The sequence below is a fragment of the Artemia franciscana genome, chromosome 17 (genome assembly GCF_032884065.1).
Source record: "Artemia franciscana chromosome 17, ASM3288406v1, whole genome shotgun sequence".
Lineage (NCBI taxonomy): Eukaryota > Metazoa > Arthropoda > Branchiopoda > Anostraca > Artemiidae > Artemia > Artemia franciscana.
Window position 1 is genome coordinate 21,843,813 of NC_088879.1, and position 17,870 is coordinate 21,861,682.

General features: G+C 34.9%; 1 protein-coding gene across 3 annotated transcripts in view; it reads right to left on the reverse strand.

Annotated features, from left to right (window-relative positions):
* The window catches only part of LOC136038001 (cell adhesion molecule Dscam2-like), a 142,007-nt gene that overhangs the window by 25,508 nt on the left and 98,629 nt on the right, over positions 1 to 17,870 (reverse strand). For all 3 annotated transcript variants that reach the window (XM_065720916.1, XM_065720915.1, XM_065720914.1), the window contains 3 exons: positions 12,445 to 12,783; positions 6,645 to 6,786; positions 3,472 to 3,599 (listed from right to left, as the gene is read on the reverse strand). In XM_065720916.1, the coding sequence (XP_065576988.1) occupies positions 3,472 to 3,599; positions 6,645 to 6,786; positions 12,445 to 12,783 (609 nt within the window). The remainder of the gene's footprint in view (positions 1 to 3,471; positions 3,600 to 6,644; positions 6,787 to 12,444; positions 12,784 to 17,870) is intronic.

A 17,870-nucleotide genomic window follows, 5' to 3' on the forward strand; every position in this document is an offset into this window, starting at 1 on the left:
GAAAATCAATAAGATAAACAAAAAGACTTTTAAATTCAAATTCGTCAGCAACAGATGAACTGAAGCACTTGGACATATAATAGCCGATTGAGAAATTGCAAAGCTTCCGTTGGCAAGGGATGATTTCAAGAACCTTCGTTCGTTTTCAAAGACATTTCTAGGTATACAAAAAGGCACACTGAAGCAAAGATATCGTTGTTAAGCCATAGTTATTTTTTATTTGTTCTAGTCCTTTAAGGCAGATTTAACTAAGCTGGAGGATCATTTATTTAACTAAGTTAATTACTTACGTTGTCTAGAAAGTTCCCAGCCCTAACGATAACATAGCAGAAATTGTCAAAAGACGCTGAGCATTGTGGTTGTATGACTTCTGAGTAGTACTCATAATAATTTCCAGCCATTTTGGACAAAGTAATTGCTGCATGATAACTGATTGCGTAAATAGATTTGAAAATCTTTGTGAAAATGGATGAAATCGAGTATCGAGCTGTATACAAAACTTTTGTTGTTAAAGGGCAATACAATACATAAGCCAAAGGTGAGTTAGGTGATGTTTACGATGAATTCAGTTCATTTCAGTTTATTAACATCAAAATAAATGGACAACAATAACTCTCTACCCCTACAAGGCTCCGTGGCCCGTTACATAGGGGTTAAAACAAAAATAAATACCAAATAAAGAGTCTCTTCTTAAAAAAACAAGAAATCCAATTAAATAACTTTGTGTTATTTTTACTTATCACTTCGTCCTCGAAATTCAAATCCAAGTCCACACCATCTCCCACCAACACAAAATCACAACAATTAAAATTAAATAAATAAATGTGCTCAAGTCTAGCAACTAGGGATGTCGCCCTACCCTCATTATTCATTATAATATTAAACAAATAACAATATTAATTCAAACCAATTCAAAAATAAATTTATTCTCAAATTTACTCCCCATTATATTTATCAACCAAAAATATTTTTAGTTGGGTTTTAAAGGCATCAAACGAATGAATGCTACGGACATTATCAAGGAGACTGTTCCATACTTTACTAAATGCTATTCGGGGACTAAAATCTGATCTGACAGTCTTAGTTTGAGGTAATAGTAGGTGGTCTTTATTGCATAGATTATAAGAGCTCCTTGAATTAACTAAATCGGGAAAGAAAGAATTGAAACAGCGAGGCAGTTCACCATGAAGATACTTGAAAATCACTGAAGATCAAGAGACAACATAGAGTGCATAAGTATTCAAAAGCAATTTTCGATGACCTTTATTAAGTTCGTTAACTAACTGGCGAGCCTTTTGATGAATTACTTTAATCGGATGGAACAGAGACTGGAAAGTAGACATCCAAATCGAGTTGCAGTAAGTTAAATACGGCTGAATGAGTGAAAAATACAGGGTCCGAAGAATAGATCCAGGAAATATGTGTTTAAGTTTCCGAACAATCCCAAGATTACGTGATATTGTTGCTTGGACTATCTTGATGTGGTTTCTAAAAGAAAGATTCTCATCCAACAAAATTCCTAGGAAACGCACGTATCTTACGTTAGGTTGAGACAAAGGTCCTTTCGAGGTAGATATAGTTGATAAGGGCGGGCATACCTTACCAGTTCTGGAAAATATGAGAAAGTGTGATTTAGCGATATTTAAAGCAAGTCGGTTTGTGTCAAACCAGTGGTAAGACCGCTCCATAAGCATGTGAAGTTTAACCTCTAAAGCTTGTTCCGTGACTTCAGCACATAGGATATTGCTGTCGTCAGCGAAGGCAACTAAATCTTCATGAGAGGATGGCAGAATTTTAGAAGATGCCACCATATTTTCCTTTTCGTGACATAGAGTACAACATGCAGAAGGAATCGCGTTCTTTATCGCTCTAAATAAATTGTTGATATATATCAAAAACAGAGTAGGACCAAGAATCAATCCTTGTGGTACTCCATAGTCTACACCAATGGACTTTAGTGAGTCAGGGTCCATGGAAATCGTTCTATCGTGTAAGTATTTTTCCAGAATCTAAAGCGGTATAAAGAAAACTGAGTGATGAGTGTAGTGCATGCTTGATCCGTAGTATGTTTCGATCGAAATCCGAACTGATGACTGTGCAAAAACTCATTAGATTGTAAAAAACTTGTGAGCCTCTTTTGCATCGGCTTTTCAAATATTTTTGAAAACACTGAAAGAAGGGAAATTGGTCGGTAATTTGACGGGTCACTTCTGTTCCCATCCTTAAAAAAAAGTTTGGGCAGCAAAATGAAAACGCGGTCGTTCCAGATTGGTAGATGATGCACTTTGGGAATGCCAGAATACTTAAAAAATATTTGGTAATATCACTAATGTTCACCACATGGTGCTAGATCAACATTAGATTATACAAAAGGAGAGAGCATAGGCTATAAATATGTCAAAAAATGCGTTTTAATGTGTATCTTGAATAAAAATTTTGACTTCAGAAAGCAATCCGCATACAGAGTGCACGTTTGCCCATGAAGACTAAAAACGAGTTTGAAGGAGCATTTCCGATGCTGTATTGGCACAAGTTATGAACAATAATAAGTTATGGCACCAATTAATTACTGTGGATGAAATGTGGCTACATCACTTTACACCCAAGAAACAAAAACAGAGACAAACAGTGGATGGTAAAGCGGAATTGGCTAAAGAAAACAACTGATTTTTTTTTACTGGAAAAAAAATTGCGACTGTTTTTTCTGAAGTCACATAGTTACATAAATTGATTATGTTAAAAAGTGAAAAATATTTACAGGACCTGCTCTGAATGATCATTATTTGATAAGCTGAGGACAATAATTTCGCAAAAACGGCAGTAACATTAAAAAAAAAAAAAAAAAAAAAAAAAATCTGTTTCACAAAGGTAATGCGCCGTCTCAGATCAGTACTGAGCTTACTTTAGATTACAATCTCATATTCTATCTTTTCGACTTAATCCTCTTATACAATAAAGATTTGACCACATTTACCCTTCTGAAACACATAGAAGGATGTTTCACTTCTATGTGTGCCACAATAGTGTCTTCACAAAAGACGCAAAATTGTCTACTTTTTGCCACAAAAAGTGGGCAAAGAGGCCTTTGCCCACTTTTTTCCTGTACTCAACACCTACTCAATTACACAAATAGATTTTAACACGCACTGGGAAAAGTGGACCTCATTATGTAATAGGCCATTAACCACTTTCTTACTTTACCTTCGCTCAGATACAGCGTAGTACAGTGTTCGGCGTATCTGGAACACTTAGTCCCGTTATGCAATAGGCCATTGGCCTCTTTACTACTTCTCAACCCAGATATTATGTAATGTAGTTTTTTCTTCATAATTGAAACATCTACTTTCTTTATGTAACAGACTTTTGCCCATTTTTCCTCTTCTGGAGCCCCTAATCCCTTCCTGGAACACCCAGATTCCCTAAAATAGACTGCTTCTTATAAACTGATGATTAACTACGAAAAGAACTTACTTAGGACATCGACAGAGTGTACAATAGAATCTTCATTTGCTTTGCTTTGAACAGAGCATGTGTAGTTACCACGATCTTGTTTTCGTGCATCAATTATTAATAATGAGCCATTTGAATTCAATATATACCTATAAAAGGAATATGGGGTAGATCACTGTTAAAGAGCTATTTTGTGCAGCCGCTAAAATTTTTTTGAAAATTTTTGAAAAAAGCAGAAAATACTAATAAATTATATCAAAATGATCCATGTAAACGAGAATTGAAACACAACTTTTCTTGACTCCTGATTTTAATACAAAACGAGCTAATAGCCTCATTTCCTAACTGCAGCAATGTTACTCTTGTACATAACACTAGCCACGCTAATGTGTTTATCAGAAATACTATACATGAATACAAAATTCTACGTATTCTAACGTGTCCTATCAGTGAATCGAACGCTTGCTAATAGTCTATAAAACTGTGTACGAAAGGTGTTGATGACTCAGGCACTTCTCGAATATTAAAATAAGAGGGAAAATTTGGTCAACACATCCTCTACACTTACGAATACCCTACACTAAAGCTATAAATCATAACTGAGAAAATTTATAATTGGTTTGACAGTAATCTTTTAGCTTTGATTGTAAAAAAGATGTTCCTGCTTATTTTGTCCCGTATAGGTAAGAGCAGTCTAACAGTAGTAGAGCTCCCTACTTCTAGAGATCCTAGATGTCACCCATCTGATCGATACGTATGGTTTTTTGGAGTTCTTCTGCATGACAGTCTAACATTCGAGCAGCATATTCAAATGATAAGAGTCAAGGTTTCAAAAGGACTGGGGATCATACGAAAACTTAAGCAAATTTGTCTTTTTTTATTCTCTGTCTTTCGAGCTTCTCTCTTATTTATAATTATCTACACTACTTTCCATCTGCATGGATGTCTATTTTCCATATTTACTTTCATCCACTTGTAATCTTCAGCTGACAACAGGAAATGAGTTCAAAATCACGGGGATATACTCATTTTTTCCACTCCGTTAGTGAGTTACCTCTTTTGTCTTGTCGTTACTGAGGGTTATGTCTAGAATTCGGTTTCTGTTGGGTTTCAAGACTCTTATACTCTTGGTTCATTTAAAAAACACTTGAAAAGATTTTGGCCACAGAAGAATAATTGAATTTAAAAATAATTAAATAAAGTTGTTTTAAAGAGGATATTTAATGGAGTTGAGTTTGTTTAATTTATTTTAAGAAGCTAGTCTTGGTTCTTGATGTTGCTAATAAAAATAAATTTGTTGATATAGATAGGTGATATTGAGATTGGTTGTCGTCGTGTGAGCACTGACTGAATGGACCTCTTATTTACCATTTCTAGGCATAGTTCAGTAGCCTAAAATGATTAAAGTATAGACCTACATTTGTTTTCTTTTCCCAGTTAAGGGGTCTCTGGGACCCTTGGAAATTTCTTAAATTTAGATTTTAATATTTATTTTATAGAAGAACTTGAACCTAAGGACTATTTTAAGTATTTTTAGATTCATTCTTGGGTTTTATGGCAATTATGGTCTTATTATCTGTAGATATTTTTTTTTATATATTTATTTTTATATTTATATATAATATATTATATTATATTTATATTTATATTATATTTATATATATTTTTTTAATATTTTTAGAGAGACTAGGTATTTTTATAGGCACATAATTAATAGCTGTTAATTACCACTAGTCAGGAATATCTCAGATCTCTGTCAGGACTATCGTAGAATGTCAAGCCCGGTGATATCTTCCTTGGGTATTTACAATCTTAGAAAGCAAAGCCTATTCTGAGTTTCGATATTGCTCTTTACCTTCCAGTGAATGTCTAAACTTAAAAATATAATAATGAATCCATAATTCACCCCCCCCCCCCCTTAAAAAATTACCCAGCATTGGGAAGTATACAGAATTTTCTAGAGGGTGTTTACTGCAGGGGGGGATGATTTACCACGAAGAGGGTATTAAGGCTGGAGATAAGTTTCCGTGGATCATTTTCTAGGACAAATTTTGCGCGGGGTGGGAGGGAAGGAGATTCCCGAGCATGATTGAGTTAATGGTTAGTCATTAAATAAAAAGAAACACGTTTTGTTTACTGTAAGGAGCAAAATAAAAGTTTAATACTAACAGAAATTATTCCATATATTATGGGGGCTGCACCATCCTCAATTACACATACTCAATCCTCACTAAGAAAGAATTGTACAAAAAAGGAACAGTAAATTTGACCGAGAAGGGTTTTAAGGAAATATGAGCCTTTAACGTAAAATAAAGGGTTTGAAAAGGGTGTATCTCTCTAATACAAGCAATAATTCTTGTTCGTTTCAAGCTTTAGTATTTCTACTTACTTACAGTCGAAACAACGTCTATTTTTACAATTTAATTTTCCTGAAGTCACAAATGTTTTTCCCATAGCATAGCCAATACTAGCAATTGGTAGTGATGCCACTACTTATAGGATCATTCAACAAAATATTTTTTTCCTTTTATTTGGCTAAATAATGTTAAACTCTCTCTACTGCCATTACTTTTTAATTTCTGTTTTATCAATGTTAAATCACCGAATATACACATCGATTCAATTATCTTTATTCTATTGGGGAAAAAAGATATTAATCAATTTCCTTTTTCAATTAGTGTTTCCAACTGTTCGCACAAGTTTTAAAGGCTCTTGCATGTCAAAATAGCACATAGTCTATTCAAATACATTACATTATCTATAATATAGTACATATATAAAGAAAAAATGAGAATTTCATTTTTTTTTTTTTACTTTGAGTTTTGTAAAACTTAGGTCTAAACCAATAATCTAATATAAAGGTAGTAGGAAAATGGAAAGTTCTCACGTTTCCAGGCCCTGACATATTTAAACATTTTGTAAACATAAGTTTTCGAATTAAACCATGACTAAACAAAATTTTATTGTTTATATTCCTCTCCCCTCCTCCTAATAAACAATGCTTTTTTGAAATTGCAAGTATAGATCAAGATTGAGGTTAACATACATAATATATTTTTGGGACCTAACCTTGATTTCCGATGAACCTAATTATGTCTTTATTTGCGATGTCTGTAAGTTTTAATTGGAAATCTATGGAAATCAGAGCCTCCTAATTAAAGAAGTATAGAACAATAGGAAGAATAAGAACAAACCTATCAAAGTTCTTTATTTCTTGACTAAATTTCAGCCATTTTCTTTGTAGATTTGCACGGCTGATGGCGACACAATCTAGTAAAACAGTGCTTCGATACGATGCTAGGACCTTTCTTCCAATAGTGACGATTTTTGGTGAATCTAAATAATTAAAAGATAGAAATAAAAACTAATTCTTCATCAGATTAATTATGATTTCCATTCATACAAGCCCACCATTAATTCTAAAGATGGCCCAAAAATTCTTGAAAAAAATATAAAATATGTTTCTTTAGTCATTTTTATCTGAAAGTGTACTTCAAAGTAAAAATGATTTATTTTCTGCTATATCCGTCCCTAGCCTATCCCAATCCCAACCCTGAAGTCTTAATATTTTCCTTACAATTTCCTTTTTTTATAGTTTACCTGTTTCGACTCTTCCTGGAGTTTGCCATACGCCCCCTGAGAATACGCCTCTCTAGAAACAAACTTCTTTGAACACAGCAAACTACCACCGACTATATTTTCATTGAATCTATTATGAAATTTCGGTGACACCAGGATTTTGATTATTTCATATTTTCATTATTTAGAAGTTTAAGATTTTTATTTTTCCAGCAATGGATTTAAAAGATTACAAGAACTTCATATATGATTCCAGAAGCACGGAAATTTTTTGGTCCACACCCTAATCATGATTATTGCATAAGTATTTCACCATCTGCTGCTATTTTGTTGGGAGTATTTTTTTTAATTTGGCAGTAATTTTTTGGCCTAGAAATAACTTTGAGTGGAGTTTAGTATTTCATTCTCTGTGTTGCTGGTTAGAATTACTAGAAACTTTTGACATTATGTTTATTTTCGAGCTATTGAGGTAAGTTTAATTTTTGACAGTGTGAATCTTATAAGGTGCTTTCCAATACAGAATCATTTAATTTTCATTTACTATTATTTACCGGGGTTCTAAAATGATTCTACCACTGTCACCGGAAAACTGTGTTTGCCAGACTAGTCTACTGCATATCCTTCTATTTTAGGTTTATTGTGATCATGGTGCACCAAAATATGCAAACTAACATTTAATAAAAATTCAATGAAAATTTAATGCGAAAACCCCGATAAGTGGTTTCAGATCAAAATGAAAAGTCAACAATTAGAATCGCAATGGTCGAAAACCATGTTCAGGAGAATAAAAGTCCCGCACCTTGAACCACAAAGAAAATCACTTTTTTGCATGAGAAGCAGTGGCGTGTCTCCCTTTTTGCTGTTAATCCCTTTTCCTCAGGGGTTTATCATGCCAAACCAGTGGTCTTAGAACGTTGGGATAGGGTTTATCTGGAGGAAAATGTCATATCTAGTGCCATTTTTAAGTACCAAATGAAATTATGCCACAGTAAGGTGGTATCTTCTGCCATTTCATATCACCAATCATAAATGTTTATCTAAAGAGGGCCAGAAAATGCAAATTCCAGGACACTCAATCCTTTTGTAACTGTCCAGATTTCTTAACTAGAGGTTTTGTGCCCCCTATGTTGGATCATCGCAGCAAAGCAGCATTTTTAGCCATTTCGCATCAGAAAACACCAATTGGAACACAAAGAGGAGTAAGATGCCATATAATGGAAGTATTTATCTCCTCCTAAATACCTTGCTCTTTATGCTAAAGTATTTTTAGAAACCCTTATATGCGTAATAATCTCTGTTCATTTTAAGTTTCAATGCTACTCCTTACTTTCAATTGAAAAAACTTTTCCATGTTTATTTTTTCATTGTTTTTTTTTTTTATAGTAATTTTAGAAAATTCTGCGCCCTTTTCATTGAATTTCGGTTCCCCCATGACATATTTCTCCCAGGAAAGATCCTCCCACATAGCCCCCTCCCCTCAACCCCACCCCCAAAACCAAAAAAAATCCCCTGAAAACGTCTGTACACTTCCCAATAACCATTATTATATGTAAACACTGGTCGAAGTTTGTAACTTGCAGCCCCTCCCCCAGGGACTGTGGGGGAGTAAGTCATTCCAAAGGACATAGTTATTATGGTTTTTGACTATGTGGAATAAAATGGCTATCTCAAAATTTTGATCCGTTGACTTTGGAGAACAAATGAGCGTGGGAGGGGGCCTAGGTGCCCTCCAATTTTTTGGTCACTTAAAAGGGCACTAGAACCTTTCATTTCCGTTAGAATGAGCCCTCTTGCAACATTCTAGGACCACTTGGTCGATACGATGACCCCTGGGGAAAAGGAAAAAAAAAACAAAAAAAAAAAACAAAGAAATAAACACGCACCCGTGATTTGTCTTCTGGCAAAAAAATCGAAATTCCACATTTTTGTAGATAAGAGCTTGAAATTTTTGCTATAGGGTTCTCTGATACGCCAAATGCGATGGTGTGATTTTCGTTAAGATTCTATGACTGTTAGGGGGTGTTTTTCCCTATTTTCCAAAATAAGGCAAATTTTCTCAGGCTCGTAACTTTTGATGACAAAGACTAAATTTGATGTAATTTATATATTTAAAATCAGCATGAGAATCCGATTCTTTTGATGTATATTTTAGCATCAAAATTTTGTTTTTTAGAGTTTCGTTTACTATTGAGCCGGGTCGCTCCTTACTACAGTTCGTTACCACGAACTGTTTGATACTGCTGCTAAACTTTTCCGACCACTACTTCAATTGCAACAATTTGTAAGGCTTAGAGTATTAAGATGAAAAGGGCATCATAAGGGGGTCAAGAGCACAGATCAGCAATAGTTTTGGAACGACTTACCGTGTCAAGGTGAAATTTCCGGGGCATAATTAAAGGTAAGTTCAACTGACCAAAAGGAAAGATGTACATGCTACTACTACTAGTAATACTGCTGCTACTAATGGTACTGCTACTACTAATGCAACCCTAACACTACATCTACTTCTCTTACTACCAACGCGACTACTGCGATACTAGGATTATTTAGGCTAAGTCTATAAGGGTAAAATATGAGAGATTACTGATCGTAAATTGCACCTAATAAAAGACGGTATGTACATTTAGATTGTCAAAAGAACGTATCTTGAGAATTAATTTGTGTGTCGAGTTGGAACTCTCAGCAAATACTTTAAGGGGAAGATCAATTGACAAAAAGGCAATATTTGCACACTACTGCTAATACTACCACCACTGCTCCATTTACTAGTTCTACTACTATTAATATTCCTCCAACTACTACTTTTATTGAAATACTCGTAAGGCTAAGAGCATTAAAATGAAAATTTCAAGAAGTATATGAATACACAGGTTATCAAAAGGAAATATCGAAATGTCTTAGTAATGGCTAATTGTATTAAGTTGTATACTAATGCCACTGCTGTGACCACCATTAAAAAAATATTTAAGGGTAAGAAGGTAAAATTTTCAGAGAATTTTTAGGGGGGAGGGTAAACTGAATCACAAAACACCATCCGTATACAAACTGTCAAAAGGGTATATCAGCAATATCTTATGAGCAGTTTTATGGGTAAAATTAAAACTAACAAGGCTTGCTCTTGGGGATGTTGCACTAAAGAAAAGTCAATATTTACATCATAATACTGCTGTTTCTACACCTACTATTACTGCTATAACTATTATTATTACAATTACTACTTCTACTACTGCTATTAAAGCTGAGACTACTACTAATTATTCCACTGCTACTACTGCTACTGCTGCTACTATAGCTACTAGTGCTACTACTACTGCTACTAAAGGTAAGGGTATTAAGGCGAAAATTTTGGGAGATATTGAAACTGCATTGGTTTAAATCGAAATGCACTATGTATGCTAAGAACATACATAAATCAAAACATACTACTGTTACTACAAGTATTGCAACTACACAAACTAAGGGTATTAAAGGGAAGTTTTCAAGGAATATTTAGGCAGATGTTGAACTAAATAAAAACAATCTATGAGTATATAGATCGTCCAAAGGAGAAACTTTAAACTTTAACTTATTTTGACTAAGTCGTGGCAGATTTTTAACTAGCAAGAACACACTATATGTACATCACCTCAATTTCATCTTGTTGGAGATAGATAGACTGTGTCAGATTTGACGTAATGGACATGAGAATTTTGCTTTGGGAATACTAATTTTGACACCCATTGATTGGGCGGTAATTGTCACCTTGGTAAGCATTTCCTGGGAATCTGTGACGGTCCTAGACAGGAGACCTATGCCGTCGGTGTAATCTAGATAACTCATGTTAAAAACGTGGCTAACTCGTGTGCCAACAAAGCAGGACATTGCCCTTGGCATTATCTAATCAATTAGGAAGTTGAAAAGCATGACTAAGAGACAGTATCTCTGTCTTGCACCGTACTCTATGAACAACATCGAAGAGAGCTCTCGTGGATGAGAGCCTGGATTGGGGCACGTGTTTTATCGTAATACGCTTTCATCGGTATCACCAGCTTGTTTGGAACTCCGTCTTTAATTATAGCTACCTACCCGAATGCCAACTCTCTGGACTGAGTCAAATGCCGTTATGAAAAGCATAGACACCCCAACCGTGAACTACTGGTGTTATGCTCTTTGTTCAAGGACATGCCAGAGCGTACATAGCTATTATTCTTGCGTTGAAATCCCCAGCGATGTGTAGCATATCTTTCTTTGAAATTTTCGTAACAGTTATTTTGGGGAGTTGTAGAAGATGTCAGTATGGGAATAAGAGGCATCGTGGGATGGGGCGTATACGACAATGACAGATATATTAAAGAAATGGTATTTTGAAAGGGGCTCTAGCTAGCCTAGCAGAAACGTGTTCCTATTCGAGCTATGTAGACGCCAATTTTTGGCTGATAAGCATCCACTGAATGCAGAGCTATCTGTGGAGACTCAGTTGAAAAACTGAAAGCGATCTTTAGTGTCTGAAGTTACTATTTCTTGAAGTTCAACGACACTGTTAATGCTTGTCTCAATCCAACAGAGAAAGTCAATCCATAGCTTAAAGTTTCGCCAACAATAAATTACTGGGTCATCGAGCAATTCATAGAGCATACAGTCCAGCACCCGAAACACAGGGATTGTCCTTTCTTCAAGATGGGGTTAGTTTGCAGTTTGCTTACTTTTTGAAGGGGGAGCCAAATCCCCCAACTTATGGTATGCCAAAGATGCCGTAGCATAGATTGTCGAGTTGGTGTCGGCTCAGCTACTATTCGAAGGAGGCACCATATCCTTCCCCGCATCGCCTGCCGGTAATACTGTAGTATATATTGGTATCTTTGCGAGTACTTTTTCATTGGATATTTCTTAAAAATAAATTTGACCCAAAGTTCCCAAGCCACGGGCACCCTGCAAGGGTGTTCGTGAACGCGCATCAGATTAGGGAATCATGTGAGAGATCCTCTCCAATACCATTTTGAGGCTAAACACTTAGAGTAGGTATTTTAAAACCAGTAAGAGAGCTCCTACAAAAGCTCTTAAGCTTCTTAAGACTTTGTAAAGGCCATGGTCTCATTAAAACAACCTCATTCAAGAGCCCTGGTGTCAGCAGAACAATATCCAAGAAATGAGCGAAATTCAATACCACCTAGCCTTACTTGAATGCCCCTTCTTCCCTTGCCGGTTTTTATGGATTCTAGGGAATATACACAGCTAAAAGTTGGCTTACACTTTAAAGGTATAGCTCAAAATGGAGGAGAATATTTTGCTAAACGTCTTTTGCCAAGCTTTTACTCTTATGAAGTCCTAAGAAAATTTAGTTATGCTAAGAATTTAGTTATACTATTTAGTTGTACAAATAAAAATGAAATTACAAAGAAAGAAATAAAGAAAAAGATAGGTGAAAGTTCTACTTACTAGGTGGACTCAGAGAAATTGCTACTGTTCTTACACCTGGACCCTCTCCGGCTTTATTTTCTGGCGAAATCCAAGCTTGAAATTTTCCACCACTGATTAAGCCTCCTATGGTAAAGTGGCAATTCATCGGGTTGACTTTCCATCTTAAAACTTCCGGATCACTGGTGGGTTCAGCGGTAGGCACAACTGCTTTAAGATTCCAGGAGCCTGGAGACACTGCACGCACATAGAAGTTGTATCCAGTTATTTTTCCGTTGGCTTTCTGAGAAGGAAGCCACGAGGCCATAATAGTTCTTGGAGAGCTTGCAAGAACATTGAAGCCTGATACTGGATCTGGCACTGGAACAAAAAACAGGCTAGAGAACCAAAATTTGGCCTTGATCAATGGGTCTCGAGAAAGTAATTCATACAAGAGTTTGATATTAAGAAAAAAAGGAGAAACTTCTCTACGAAAAACCTTCACAAAATGACTGTAGTTTCTCTGAAACATATCCGAGGCAACGCTCAAACGTTGCCTATAGTAAAGAGCCATAAGGCTTTAATGTATTTTTTTTCAATAGCCACTTCATATGGAAGGGGTGGACATAGAAACTTCGAAGGTGGCTCAATTCGTTCAAATCTGAAAGTTCTAGTGCTCCTTTTAAGAATACAAAGTAATCAGAGGGTGAACAGTCCCCTTGGGTCTAGATGACCTCCCCCCACGCACATTTGATCAAAATTTTAAGATAGACATTTTATTACAAATTGCCTAAGATTTAATATCTATGCCTCCATTGATAACATGACCCCCCTCCCCCCAAAAAGCAGTCTCTTGGGCAAGGAATGTGAGCTATACAAGGTTTCTATTATTTACAAATAGGGTTTTGTTTTTCAAGAAAGGAGAAATGTCTGATCCTGGGTCTTCATAGAGGCTAATAGTACTAAGGTGAAAATTTCAGGAAATGTTGAGGGGGGATGTTGAAGAAAATCAAACGACAGTAAGTACATGTTTGTTGTTAAAAGAGTGTACTGTAGTATTTCAGGAACTGCTGAGAATATTAAGGAATTTTGAGACGGCAATCTTGTTCAGCATAGTCGAAGGTTCCAGTAGATATGTCTCTGGGGATGAAAATCCTCCGACAGCCCTTGGGTAAGAGCTATAAGTTATACAATTCGACCAATATTTACAAATATCATTTGTTACAGGGAAAGGTGAATATGTTTGACATCTTGTATTCAAAAAGGCCAAGGGCATCTTGTTGAAGCTTTCAAGGAAAGTTGAAGCGAATGTTGAACAAACTCAAAATACACTATGTGCATACCGATTACCAAAGCTTAGCATTTTAAGTTAGAGCCTCCAGTGCATGATGAGGGGGATGTAAAGTTGACCAAAAGACAATTTGTCCGTACTACCATTTGTATTGCTGTTACTATTACTACTAATACAACTACTCATACTGCTCCTACTGCAACTGTTATGACTCCTAACACTTCTAAGGTCAATAGTATGAAGACCTTGCTTATGTTTAACCTTTTCTGTCCAAGAAGACCAAGGTTATTCAGGGGAATTTTTCTGGGAACGTTGAAGGTAGTATTAATGTAAATGAAAACACACTATATGTATGCTGGTTTTCTAAAAGCGCGTATCTCAGGAATGACTTAAAGTATTAAGTTGGGACCTTCACGGTAGGATAAAGGGGATGATTAATTGACCAAAAGCCAATATGTGCACGCTACTACAACTACTACGACTACTGGCACTCCTACCACCGCCACTACCACTAATGCTACAACAATCACTATTTCTATTGCGGCTACTACAAACGCACGGGATATAAAGTTGAACATTTTAGGAAGTGTTGAGAGGGAAACTTAAACTAAATCAAAGTACACTAAGTGTATACTGGTTGTAAAAGGGTACATCAGCAATATCTTAGGAACCGCTTAACGTAATAAGTTGAAACTTTCAGGGCATACTGAAGGGGATGTTCAACTGGCCAATAGGAAATATGTTTCAGCTATTACTGATACTGCTGTTACTGCTACCGCTAATACAAAGTCAACTACTACTACTTCTACTGAACTATTATGACTGCTAATAAGGCTAAGGTATAAATGTGAAAATTTAAGGGAATACTGAAAGGAAACTTGAACTAAATGAAAACATACACTTTTAATGCAAGATGTCAACAGGGGGTATCTCAGATATAGCTTAGGGTATTAAGTTGAAGATTTCAGGGAATGATTAGGGGGTTGATCAAGTGAAAAAAGGCAATACTGCAATCGCTAATTTAATTTGATTGATTATTTGATAGACCCCTCCATCTTTCTATTGCACAGTTGATTCTAACATCATTAAAATTAATAAATTTGGTGTACCTGCTTTTATTTTCCAGGAATAGAGGTGAAGATACGGGAAAATGAAAATTTCGGAATCAAATTGCTTATACTTACTACCAACTACACCCTCTAATTTATTTTAATAAAAATAAAATTATAAAATTACGAAATGATTATAATTGTTAGATTGTTTATTTGAAATTTTGCACCCCTAAAATTTCTGTGCCCTGCGCAGAAACCCCCTTTGCATCCTTAAGCCTGCATCTGTACTACTACTACTAATACAACTACTAATATTGGTCAATGTCCCTATTACCTGAACAATTGTTCAGGGTCATGAAACTATTGTTAATAGATGCATTTTGACTTTTGAAACATCTTTTCTCTCTTATAAAATTACCGCAAACTCACCGTTATGGAGTTATTATATATTTGCACATTAGGGGGGGGGGGGGGTAAAGCCTAGCATATATTAAATACAGCAATGGTTAGCTTACGTATATAATATATGCTATGCTTTACCCCCACCCCCCTGATGTGCAAATATATAGCCCAAATTTGTTTCTAAACTATTACAGATTCGCGATTTCAAAAATCCGATCAACGAAACAGAAAATGATTGCAATTCTATATGTGTAAATACAGGATATTTGGGCCGGAATAACTCCATAACGGTGAGTTTGCGGTAATTTTGCGAGAGAGAAAAGATGTTCCAAAAGTCAAAATGCATCTATTAACAATAGTTTCATGACCCTAATATAATAATAATAATAATATAATAAAATAATATTATAATATAATATAATATAATATATAATATAATATATATAATATATATAATTTAATAATATAATATTATAATATACTATAATAATATAATACAATAATAATAATAATAATAATGACCCTAATAACAATGCTATATAATATATATGCATTATATGCTATGCTTTAACCACCCTCCCCCAAATGTGCAAATATATAATAACTCCATAACGGTGAGTTTGTGGTAATTTTGCATGAGAGAAAAGATGTTCCGAAAGTCAAAATTCATTTATTAACAATAGTTTCATGACCCTAAACAATTGTTCAGGTAGTAGGAACATTGAACCTAATATTGTGGCTACTACTAGTATGAAGATGAAACTTTGAGGGAATGCTTAGGGGGATTTGTTGTTGGGGATGTTAGGTTTGTTAGGGAAACGAAGCCCATTAAAAGGATCCATATAAAGGGGAATAGATCACAACACTGCTAGACAGCTCACAACACAAAACCAGCAACTAGCCTCATTTCCTACTTTCACCACAGCAGTGTTATTCTCGTACATAGCAGTATAACTTTAATTTATTTTTCTGGTATACCGTGCAAGATATAAAATTTTGCTAATTCTCTTCTATCAATAGCATCGACCTAGTCTTCAAAACTGAAGACTAAAGAATGACTGAAGGTATTAAGTTTAAACTTTCACGGTTTATAGGCTACTATTATTACTTCTGCTTTTACTATTGAACTAAATCAAAAGGATTTAAATAAAGAAAAAAAAAAGAACGATCAAAAACGGGGTTCTTAAAGGCCAAATGAAAATACTGAAGAAAAAACAAAAAGTGAATATTTCGAGAGAACAACCGCCTCTCTTCTTCAGCGCGAACAAAATAATAAGATCAAGGAAAAAAAAAATAGAAACCGGAAAAAAAGTGTGGAAAGTACAAAAAAACCAATGAAAAAGAAAACGCCAAAAAATTGAATCAAATTCAATAAAAGACCAAAAATTTAACGAATTAAAATTAAATACCTAACAAACAATAAAATGAGTTATTCGCCAATATCTGCGATTTGCACAAAATCCAAACAAATTTGAACTGCCAACGATGGATACTAGCGAACAACTGGGAAATAAAAGAAAAAAACTCATTCATTCACACAAAGGAAGGAGCAATTGAATAAATTAGAGAACTAGGTCCCCTGATTTCTGATTTTAACCTTTGCATTTCTTACGAATACCCTATGAGACCTAAGGGGTTGATGATATATTTGATTATGTGATTGAGAAAGTGGTTCAACGTTTATTTCCGGGATTACTAAAGTATCGGCTTCTCTTTTGAGCAAACCGAAACACGACTCACTTATTCTTAAGTCACCTGAATCTCTGTTCAAAACTAGACCTAAATGTTTTTTGAGAGGGCAGAGTCAAAATTTTCTGTTTTTCCGCTTTTTAAGGGTGTTATTAATTGAGGTAGAGTGCTGAGTTAATCTATTCGTAAGTCGTTGATCAGTTCTTCCGATGTACCAAAGACCACAAGAGCAAGGAAATCTGTTGACACCGGAGGTTTCACCTACCGTGATAATTTCTTTACCTTGGTATATTTGGGAACTGATAGTTTTTCTGGGTTTATAGTAAGTGAAAATATTATTTTCCTTGAATTTTTGGAAATGTGGTCTGAAGCCCCTTAAACGTATGTGAGACCAAGATAAACTGAATCTTGGTCTCCCGTGCGTTAGAGGGGTTTCAGACCAAATTTCCAAAAATCTAAGGAAAAATAATATGTCCACTTAATATAGGTTCAGAAAAACTATCAGTTGCCAAGTCTACCAAGGTAAAGACCCTTTCCCGATAGGAAAAAACTCCAGTGCCTACAGTGTTCCTTGCTCTTGTGGTCTTTGGTTTTAAATTGATTAAAAGTCACACATAAACTATATCGAATACAATCAAAGCCAGCACCAAGATCACCAATCTAAATCAAGAATTTAAATTATAATTGGGTATTCTAATTCTTAAGACAAAAACCTTTTAAAACTAAAGAGAAATCCTTTATATTAACCACTAATAAAACTTTGACAATCAGAAACGTGGAGAAATTAATTTAAATGAATTTTTCAATGAAAAGCAAAAGTCAATTTCAAATCTTAAGACGTAATAAAATCCTACAATAATTCAAACCTAAAACGACTAGAAATTACTATCAAAGAATAAATGAAGCCCAAAATGAACAGGAATAAATTAAAATATCACATCAAATACAAAAATAATAGACACTGATATAGATGAATTAAAAATTCCTAAACAACTAAAAATTAAAATGAACACTCAAATCAGACTTAAAAGGGA